Raw genomic sequence first — 11,054 nt, forward strand, 5'->3', positions numbered from 1 at the left:
ACACACACACACACACACACACACACACACACACACACACACACACACACACACACACACACAAACAAACATGATGGCCACCATCTTCAAATATGTGCAACACATCTGAATCAAACAGTTAACTCTGTGTGTGTCCGTGTGTCTTTTTGTTCTTAATTAAAGGTAGCTCCAGTCATCAAGGAGCGCATGATGAAACAAGGCACCATGATGGTGGGCTACCAACCTTTGGGAAACAAGGTCAACTTCTTCCGCGTGGTTGTTTTCTCTCCGCAGCTTTCCCAGAAAGACATGGACTTCTTCATTGACGAAATTGAAAGACTGGGAATTGACTTGTGAGCAAATCCCAACCTACAAGATGTGTACCCCTTGACTATCTAGAATGCACAAAGCTTGCCATAATAATGTCTCAAATTGTAACAAAAAAACAAACTGTGATTTGATCGATTAAGACAGTTGTGATGATATATGGAGAGATACTAAACCCTGAAATCTGAAAACAATAAACCAAAAAATTAATAAATAACCAAACAAAGGGTCACTCTCTTCATAAATGTCAAGAATAAAATAATTAGGACTTCATTTTTTCATTGAATTGAACTTATTTGTGGCCTTAGCATGTTAGCCAGGCCCAGGGTGCCCCTTCTGTACAGTTCACGAAATTGTGGTTATGTCACTTAGCGGGGCTCGTGGGTGGTGGTGCATTAAATCAGATAAGTAAGATAGATGCAGACACACCTGCAGCTTCTGAATATCAATCAATTCAATGTGATTTTAATGGCATGGAAGTTTAAAAACAAGAACAAAACAAGTTTTCCATTCTGATTTGAACACAGTTTATCAAGACTTTCTCATGTGACTTTTGTTTTTACTCTGTAACAGATGCAACTTGAAATGTAGTAAAGTGCTATTCTGATAAATAGTAACGTAACGTTTCTTGGATAAAAGTAAAATGATCGATTTTTTAACGTTATAGGAAAAAAACAATTTTGTTGCCATAACGAGAGTATATTTAATTCGTTATTTCCAATGTTTGCAATTAAATGATTTAAACGTCGATTAATAATGTCATCCATGGGCTCACTCCCTCACAACTATGGCCGCATATGTGGGTCGTTGCGCTTCGGTCACGTGACAGGGCGTCTGGCCAATCACCACTCGCTCCGGGGAGCACTTCCGGTGGCGTTTCCTGTCAGTGTTTGTAAACTGAGAAAAAATTGGAAGTGCGACAAAAAATAATAACCTACAAAACTCTAAAAATCGAAAGGTAAGTGGTCGCTTTTCACGCGAATTTCCTTCGCAGCTCTTGACAACATTTCACGATCAGCTACGTGTCTGTTTGTAGCCGCTGTGGCCGGTGAAGGAGGTGTTATTTGGCGGTCGGCGCTGAGCCTGCACCGCACGCCCTGCCTGGCTGCTGTTGTGTTGTCTGGGGCGCGGGTGGGGGTTCAGTCATACAAGAGTTGTACGAAAACCCAACTCCTGGCTGGCTGGCTGGCTGGCTGGCTAGCTAGCTAGCTAGCAGTTTAGCCTCTTCTGTTTCATTCGGCAGAGCCTCTCAGCATGCTTCACATTGTTCAACCTATTGTCTAAACACCGCCTCCCCCCCGTGGTCTCTAGATAGAGTCCCGCTTGATTAGTGAAGCTCATTTGCTCGGAGATGACCGCTTTTTCAACAGAAACTCGTAACAAACCAACGTTTGCATGATTAGTCGCTAGCTAGCTCACTTGTGCACAAATGCACCATTTTATAAAACAGCCATCGTGTTTGTTTTTGCGAGATCATAAACCACACGCTTACAAATGAGAGTGACGCACAACCCAATCCGTTTCAACTTATGGCTAGATACAAGAAAACGTCTTCCACTGAAGTGAGGAACAGGCTAGTTGTGTTTGTTTACTATCAAAGCTTTTGTGCATGGGCTGTGTATATCCATCTGCTGTGTAATTTTCATTTACACAAAAAACTGCAATAATCATAATGCTCCCTGTGGTTTATCAGTCATTGAGTAGGTCTGTGCGTTGTGGTTTTATGTTAATTTCTCTGACTGCCTGGGAAATCATTTTTATATCAAATATACAGCTTTCCAGAGCCATGGATTAACCATTCCCCACTGAGTTTACGGCCATTCTCTTTAACTTAAAGGAAGGACAAACTGCTTGATATTTTTGAGCGTTTTTAGGTGTTATATGCTCAACTCAAACCAAGAGTTAGTCCTATTTTTCAGATTAATTGTAAGTGTGTAGGGTCTAGAAACAGCTGTTTTTTGTTCTACATTTAAAACAATGTGTTGTAAGAGCCACGCAAATCATTAAAATAGCTATCCCACATACTTAAGGATGCAATAAGTAATGAATGTGTCTGTCTCTAGTTCAGTAAGTACTAACTAACTGCTCAAGAAGTCAGACACTTTCTCAGGTATTAGAGGTATTATTGCTAACATCATTTGGCTGTTTAAATAAGTAAAGTACAACATAAACGTCCACTGACTGAAGGTAATAGAGCAAACATGGAAGATGAGAAAAATTCCCTTATAAACGTTTGTTGTATGTTACAAATATATACACGTCTTCGTTTTATTATTAGTTATTTTTACACGATGCCTATTAATTCCAAGAAAATACTGTTGTGGTGTTCGACCATTATCATGCAATGCCTTAGAATTGCACCACAGGTCATTGAGTCATGGGCTGCACAACTCGTTTTAATTTGGTCAGAATCGTTACATGGTCGTTGTCATGCTGCCGAGACGTCCCGGCCTTCACATCTTATTCTACAGATGTAAGAAAACATCTTTGTTTGATACAAATCCTTGCAAAAAATCGCACCTCAAACATTTTAATGTTTTAAAATGATCGCAAATAATATCACAATTGCAATATCAGTGAAAATAATCGCAATTACATATTTTTTTCAAAATTGTCATTATTGAGTCAGTCATTGCACCTGTAACCTCAGTGCCAGGTTTGATTGCCCAAAATCCAGTTCACTGTATTAATCGAAAACATCCGATCATTGCCTGTATTACATTTTATGATGGCCATAATAATTTAATATACGGTAGATAAAACTGTGCTTACGGCGCACTTGCTGCTCTCAAACAGCAGCTTTTTTTTTTAATACTTGTCTTTTATATATTTCAGTATTATAAAGGCTTTATGTATTTTGCTTTATTTTATTTTTTCCCCATTTTCCTTTTTCCCATTCGATGTCATAATTTTCCTCAATCTGTTTCTTTTGCTTTCTGTCGACCCTGGAACATGGCATGCACCAAACCATTGGGGCTTTCTTGCCTGAAACCTGCATAAGAGTGCTGGACCTACGTTTTTGGTCATAAATCCAAATTTGGTGATTGGTAAAAGTCATTAAATCAGTCTGGATTTCTAGCTCCTCATTGCAGCATGTAAAAATGTTAGCCTCATGTTGTCATGCCTCTACTTTCAGGCTTTGGCCCCAGATGATTTGGGTGGGTGTGGTCTCTTCTGTTACCCCTCATCCTAAGTGAAGCCCCCTCTGTTCCCACAAACACACACGCATTCAAACCCCCGACGATGACACACCATTCTAACAACTCTGTTCGAGACCATATGAAATGGGTCAGTGGAAGTCTCTTCACCATCATGTTTTTAGCTTGTACTCCCAATCCTAATGCCAGTGCATTTCTCTGTAACTCCCATTACTCAACTCCCATTACTCAACTCCTTCTCATTCCCCTGACTCCTCGTCTCTGTGAGGAGTCCTGCGCCGCGCCCCCCTCCCCCCCTCCCTCTTTCTTCTCTGACATGGTGTTTGTATTGCCAGGCTGGGTTGCTGGGCTGCGAGGCGGTGCTCTCCAGCATGGCCCTGATGCAAGCCAACAACATCCCAGGCCAAAAGAGGATGATGTTACCGTTGGGTCAAGGGCACAGGTCCAGTCCTGAGAGCCACCAAACCCACTCGCAGCACAGCCACAACCACCACGGACACCAGGTTCACCATGGACAACCCCACCACAGTAACATGGGCCACCCTTCAGCCGGGAGCTGTCCACCCTTGGTATGAGAGAGAAGCCTGTTAAAGCTGTTAGTGCTGACTCTGTTATTTGTTCGCTTTCACGAACAACATTTAAGTTGGTAATTGTGAAACGCTATGGCAGTAAAAATAAACCTAAATAAACCTAAAGCTTAAAAGCAGGTAGCTTTAATTCTGTGGTTGGACTCACAAGGACACATTCATTGGAGTTATATGATGTGAATTGTTTTAAGCATTTTACAAACATTTAATTCATATTTAATAACACACTATAATATAGTTGTAAGCTGATATTAAACGTTTATTAGTATTTATCAATGTTTTTCAATAATTAATAATTTACTAAATTGTCATTCATTATGTGTTCATACATCAGCCCGCCCACAGGAGGAGTTCTAGTTGTTGGCAAATACATTAATACCTGCTCACAGCTACACTATAGTGAACCATTTAGTCTATGTTTATACACGGCGTATAGACGGGGTTGAAGTATCATCCTGTATATGTACCTGTGTGTTTACGTTACTTACTACCTTTTCGTCCTTCAAAAGCTGATACGAAAAGACGGGGACTATCACTCATCAAGAATGATGGATGGAAAGGACATGCAAGCAAACCAGAATATGCAACCCAAGAAGAAGCACAGAAAATCAGGGTCATCCAGCAAAGTGAAGGTGGAGGTAAGGATGGTTACAAAGCTCCAATCTTAGGAATACACGCCAAAGTGCAGAGATCTACCCTTGATCATCAGCTCTCTTTCAACTAATTTTGTCGTTGTCGTTAGCATTTACTTCCGCAAATCGATATGAGCGATGACAGTTCCTTGAAAGTCCAGAAGAACTTCATCTGTGACCACTGCTATGGAGCTTTCCGGAGTAGTTACCACCTCAAGCGACACATCCTTACACACACAGGTGAGAACTCACAGCGCACGTCTTCAATGCTGTCTTTCTCACTCTTCTACATGTGATGGTTAGATATGGGAAACGGGGTACTGTTATGAGTAATGAGTCCACTATTCAGCCAGCGAAGCACTCTTCTTAAATTCCATCTGCTTATTTTAAACTACAAAAAAAAGCACAGACTCAAACCTTCTTAAATGATTTGAAGAACTAAATAGGGCGTGTACAGTTGTTTTAATGCATAGTATTTATGTTTTTAATTTGTTATAATGCCGTATACCTATTTCGCCCTGTCCTTACTCTTCTTTGTGTGAAAGTTGGTCCTGTGTTAGTCCACATGTGTGTGCGCAGCTCTTTTGGCCAGGACTTGCAAAAAAGACATTCAAAATGACTAATTAATTAAAAGAATATATTGCCTCCAGTGAAATAGTGAGACTTGATATAGATTATATATATATATACTGCTAAATGGTCGGCTTGTGTTCACAGGAGAGAAGCCATTTGCTTGTGACGCGTGCGACATGCGGTTTATTCAGCGTTACCACCTGGACAGACACAAGCGGGTGCACAGCGGAGAGAAGCCGTACCAGTGTGATCGCTGCCATCAGGTTAGTTCGCCATTGTATATGCTTCACATTTCCATTTTGTATTTTTAGGTTTCTGCATTTTAGTCAGGATCAAATAAATCCATCTTTCAGCATTGTCGGTATTATTACTCTGCTGACTGAAACGCACGTCTTTCCTTGCCTCCAGAACTTCTCCCGGACAGACAGGCTGCTGAGACACCGGCGCCTGTGTACAGTGGGGATGAGCAAAGAGGAAAGCCAGTTCTCACAGGATGCATCCGCCCATTCAGCTTCCTGGAGCCCCCTACAGCCTTCCAACAACCGTCTGACTGTCTGACCCTCCGCTCCCCACAGAGACCCTACAGACAGCAGCCTGCAGCTCAGCAATGTCACACGTTAGAGCTCAACAGTACTGTCAGCTGAAAACAGCGTTGCTTAATCACAACCAAACTTTACTTTTGCTCTCGCCAGCTCATTCACAGAGCTCGATAATGGATTTTTATATTTTTTTAATCTACTGTTCCATTTACAACCCAGACAAAAGGGGAAGGACTAATTCATGATCTTGGACAACAGGTCTTGGTACTACTATAGCAATAACTGAATTAAAAATGCACACGTCTCCTTTTATCTGAAAGGTTGCAGGTATTTTTTTTTTGCTATTGCTGCCGAGGGATTGCAAGTATTTTTGACTGTGTTGACTGTCACCGTATCGCGCAGCATCTCTTAGGTATCCTGTTGACCTGCAAACAACCCCAGTGCTGGCCTCTACTCCATCTGGACAGTTCACTAAAGGACACACACACACACACACAGAACTGTGTAGCTTCTCAGTGTTCAACTTCTCCTCATTTTGTGTTCCTTACGCTACTAATCCTGCACCAGCTACCGCTCAAAGGTCACGGCAGACTTGTGGGCCTATTCAATACTGAAGGTGTGCGTAACACATCTGAAATAAAATTTTATGTAATTTTTTTTACGACAGTGATCTAAACATGAATCGGGCTTATTACAGAGTAGAATGCAACTGGTATTCCATTTTCACTTCATGTAGAAGATCACCTTTTTTAAAAAATGGATTTCAAATAGTTTCTTACATGCTATTCGCCTCGCTGTAAAACTGGATTACAGATGATGTGTACAAACAGGTGGAAACACACTAAAAGTTAACTAGATGCTCCTGAAATGTAAAATGTCCAACTAATGTTGGCATTAGTTAAGTTGTGTAGCGACTGTTGGCTTACAATCCTCACTGTTCTACCTTGTTTTAAAGGGGTTTGTCCTGACTGTCTATATATTACACTGTTGAAATACAGGTTTTGTAGGAAGAGCCGAGGGTTTTTTTTTTATGCTCTTGAAGAAAAAAAAAAAAAGAAAAAAAAAGTTACTGAGCTTCTTTATCCTTTAATGACTGGATGTAGAAACCGCCTGTCTGTTGAAGAAATTAGAAATGAAGGTGCCTCTGTAATAACCTGCTCAATATAAATTGTTTTTACTGTCTCTCTGTTCCCAGAAACAACTGTCAGTCTTGTTTTTTTTCCTGCTCAGCGTTTATAGATCTTCCTGAATTTGAAAACATCCGTCCTTTCAAATGTATTTTGGTAAGTGAGGCGGGACAGCGTGTGATCAGAAATCCTGGGGTTTACCCTGAAAGCCCTTGAGAGTACGTCAGCACTCAACTCAATTAAAACTAGTCCAAGGCCTAAAATTAACTTCAGCTGGAGGTACTGGGGAAATGTGGTGCAGATTAGTCCAATTCAGAGCCCAGATCAATTTAAACTAAGTATTTTTTGGTTCATCCCCAGAGTCCGAGAGCTCTCCTCTGTCTTGACCTAACTGAATGTGATCTGAACACAGTGCCATGTCATTTCATCTCCAGGTTAACCGTGAGCGTCTTCAATGAAGATGATGAGCTGTGGACAGGGGAATATACGGTCCGCGTGGTGTTTTGTAAAGTGATAACCTACATGATGTTATTTTTAGGCCTCTGTAAGATGAAGTCGGACTGTAAACACTGGACTGAAGATGTTAGCTCAAATGTAGAGGATCGTATTGTAGACTGGTGGTACTTCTGTTGCTGTCAGACTTTTAGATTATGTAAAGGGAGTTTGGGGCCTACCACTGAGTTGACTTTTTATGAAGTTAATATATATTTAAATTGTATTAGGGATAGTATAGTATGGGACCTACACTTCAAAAGAAAATCAAAGTATTTACAAAGTTATAATCCTTAGTCTGATGATTTCTTACAACTGAAAAGTCATCTCTCAACTTGCTATTAGGAGTCAAATAAAAGCTGCCGCTCTTGCTTTTGTTAGTGTAGCAGCCATGATTAGTCAGCATATTTTTTTCTTTTGCATGTATTTGTTGGATCTTCTATACATTTTGTTTTGGAAAGGAGTATTTTTTATGTGAGCCCCACCTTTTTCTGTCATTTCAGGGGTGAAGTGAAATCTATTTTGACTCAGTCAATCATTCTGTAGTGAACGGAGTTTTAGGGCCCCAAGTCTCAATAAAGCTGTTACACTTTTTAAACAAATGCTTGTTCAAATCTGTGAGCCGTTTCAGCTGCCTTCCACTTAGGTCAATGTAAAATGATAAATTCAATTACTTTTCAAATGGCTGTAAATACTTACTGAAACTCGAAAGACTGCAAAACATTTCAGAAATGTATAATGCGCCAGTCTTGTCAGCAGATGGCAGCCATGACTACATGAGGGGCAATATTCTCTCTAGCGGGATGAAAAAACACCAAATAAATGTTTTCCCATATTTGTGGAAAATGATCACACAATACTATAAAAAAAACACTTAGAAGTAATTAACATAAATGGGATAAAAGCAGATAGTCCTCACTTTATTGCTCCTCTCGTTTGTTGTTATAATAAATGAAATGGGAGAACATGGTGCGACACACATAAACGAGTCTTGGGAGGCAGGTGTGTGGAAAACAAGCAGTGAGATCAATGCCAAAAGGGGAACTCCTGCCTCCACATCAATTTGGCGTTAATACAAAGTTTGGGTCAGAAGACCGTCGATCTGCATTGAGACGGGTAAATATCACATTATATACATCATTTTGGTACAAGCCACTTCATCATCCTATACTGTATGAGATGATGGCAATTACAATTTGTATTTCAAATTAGGCTGCAAGTTTTACCTAACTGTTCTAATCTACTTTTCAAAAAAATAGATTTTCTGAAATAATGGCAAATCTCCTTGAACCAAAGTCTTAAAACTGAGTCCTTTTTTTCTGATCATTCAGAACCCAAATCCAAATTCAGTGATTAATTCCCTCTTTAATGCCTTAAATAATCAACGAGCAGTATAGTTTGATCACATTGGTCGTTTTATACAAAGCCGAGACAGCACCACAAGAGGGAGGTGTATCCCAAATTACTGTGTGTTCACAACCTTCCTCGAGACGGTAACAAACAGAAGTTACTTGCATTGTGCAAAGCCAAGTGTTCTGTAGCTTTCAGGGGCTTTGGCTTTTTGGTCATGGTGAAAGCGGAGATGATCAATACAACTCGTTCATGGGCCAATCACTGATATCATGGCCTGGAGTTGGTTGGGAATATATGACCTAGATCTGAAGTTACATTCCACTTTTTGGAACTTGCAATTAAATGTTAAGTTTAGGTCAAAACAGTCACATGGAGTTTGCTAAATCCAATTTTATTACAAAACTTGGAAAAAATATAGACCACAGTCAGTCCTTTAAAGAACTAAGATTTGCTATAGGTGTTGGTCGAATGAAGAATTAAGTCAAACTGGGTAATTAAACACATTCTTTAGTAAAAAGGGAAGAATCTCTTCGAGTGCATTGCCCGTCATTGGGACTGCGTAGGTATTGCCACATCCGTCTTACGTTAGGCGGATCATACCCTTTAGCACCTTCCTCCTTGCTATTGACCAGTTCCTTAATTAAAGCATTAGGATAGGCAGGATGAGATCAGCATCAAGGCTGCTGGGAGTGTGCGCCTTCCCCCATGGGAGACATCCCCTCCCTCTGCAGCCTGATTTACAGCACCCACAGGCCCCTGGCACTTAACAATGGACCTCTTTAAGTGAGGTAGATGGGGAGGCGACCAGAGAGGGGGGAGATAACACTCCATCTTCATACACAAAGTGCTGAAATCATCTAGGTTCGAAATCATCTCGGCGAGACAGACTGATCATGGAGTCAGTCCAGAGTTAAAGTGTAGGAGTGCTGCCTTGTGCTCAGTCTGGCTCACTCCATCAGGGAGGAGAGCTCTGTTTAAGAGTGATAGCCAACTCTCTACAAGCTCACCTCTCCTGTCAGAGGGACACAAAAAATAGGCTCTCCAAACAGAAATTCCCCCCAACAACCAGTAAATCTCAGGTGACTGTGCATACTCTGTTCTGTATACATGTGGGTGGATCAGAGGTTCACAAAAACAAGCGTTCAGAAGCAGAAACGTTCTGTCTCCTGCAAATGTTTGGATGCCCCCTGATCAAATACACCTCAAGCACACTGCAAATGATTGAAACCCTCCCAACAATAGCTGCTGCTATCTCCCTCTCCCCGAGGTGTGGGAGAGCCTTTTCATCTCAGGCTTTGATTAATAAAGGAATCGCTGGTTGGTTGAGGGCAGTGATCAGCCCCCCCCCCCCGCTCCCCTCAACATCCATCATGCCTGTGACAGCCCACCTCTCTGTGTTAATTAGCGTTGATATTTAAGCTGTCTGAGGTGTTCCATGGCCGTCAGCGTGGTGGTGGTGCTGCTCATCATTAAAATTTCAATTCCTCTTTCCGGGTTACTCCCATTTCCCTGGACACCTCAGTGAACACGTCCTCAGACATTCACACAGAGGAACAGGCCGAGTGTTTACTGCAGGTGGCAATCAAGACAACGAGAGACAACGGCAGCTTTTCTTTCAATGAAAAACAGACATGCGAAGAATCCTTAATTAAATGAATCAACTGTGAACATAACCCTCACATGCATTTTAATGTCAACCCAACTGTGTCAGCATTAATGTAAAAGCATCAATTTGACTTATCGCACTTGCTTAATAACTATTTGATATTATATTAAAGAATTTGCCATAAATCTAAAGTTCTCGTCAAACAATGAGCAGTGAAAGTGTAAAGACATTACTTATTAATGATTACCAAATATTGTAATATTCTCTTATACTGGGGGCTATTATTCAGAAATAAATTATGTATGTAGCTGAATCTTGGTCTGCCTTATAACCAAAAGGCATCCTGCACCAGTATGAGAACGTTAGCGATTTAAATTAAAGAATAGCCGGGTCAATTGAGGGGCGTCTTAGCAAACGGCAACCATTTCACACTGATCTGAGATGGAAGAAATGGCCTCCAAAGTGTACAAAGTTGGTGTACTCATAGTTTCCAGTATTTCTGTTAGGGTTGCCAAAGTCTAATGAATGTATGGAAATTACTGACGGGACATCAGCCAGCCTCCTGCCTCACAAAACATCTCTGACGGGGAATGTTTGGTCACATCATGCTTCAGACTGTCCCATATTCAGATGTCTGCCACTACTTTTCTAATTAGTGTAACTCAGCAAGATTAATTAGCC

General features: G+C 40.9%; 2 protein-coding genes across 6 annotated transcripts in view; both read left to right on the top strand.

Moving 5' to 3' along the window:
- csad (cysteine sulfinic acid decarboxylase) overlaps positions 1–944 on the top strand; it is an 11,401-nt gene extending 10,457 nt beyond the window's left edge. For both annotated transcript variants that reach the window (XM_031845100.1, XM_031845101.1), the window contains one exon: positions 163–944. In XM_031845100.1, the coding sequence (XP_031700960.1) occupies positions 163–336 (174 nt within the window). In that variant the 3' untranslated portion in view covers positions 337–944. The remainder of the gene's footprint in view (positions 1–162) is intronic.
- A 192-nt stretch (positions 945–1,136) lies between these two features.
- znf740b (zinc finger protein 740b) lies at positions 1,137–8,097 on the top strand. Of its 4 annotated transcripts, none has more exons than XM_031845103.1 (7): positions 1,271–3,353; positions 3,443–3,594; positions 3,800–4,033; positions 4,561–4,689; positions 4,794–4,923; positions 5,401–5,519; positions 5,665–8,096. In XM_031845103.1, exons 2-7 carry the CDS (start codon positions 3,550–3,552, stop codon positions 5,812–5,814), a joined length of 807 nt encoding a protein of 268 aa, XP_031700963.1. In that variant the 5' UTR covers positions 1,271–3,353; positions 3,443–3,549; the 3' UTR covers positions 5,815–8,096. The 4 variants fall into 4 exon arrangements, with proteins under 4 accessions (XP_031700966.1, XP_031700963.1, XP_031700964.1 ...); XM_031845104.1 differs by having other exon boundaries at positions 1,271–1,868; XM_031845106.1 differs by lacking the exons at positions 1,271–3,353; positions 3,443–3,594 and adding an exon at positions 1,137–1,264 and having other exon boundaries at positions 5,665–8,092.
- Positions 8,098–11,054: the final 2,957 nt, after the last annotated feature.

Source organism: Anarrhichthys ocellatus, unplaced genomic scaffold (genome assembly GCF_004355925.1).
Source record: "Anarrhichthys ocellatus isolate YVR2014 unplaced genomic scaffold, GSC_Weel_1.0 scaffold5, whole genome shotgun sequence".
NCBI classification, from domain to species: Eukaryota; Metazoa; Chordata; class Actinopteri; order Perciformes; family Anarhichadidae; genus Anarrhichthys; species Anarrhichthys ocellatus.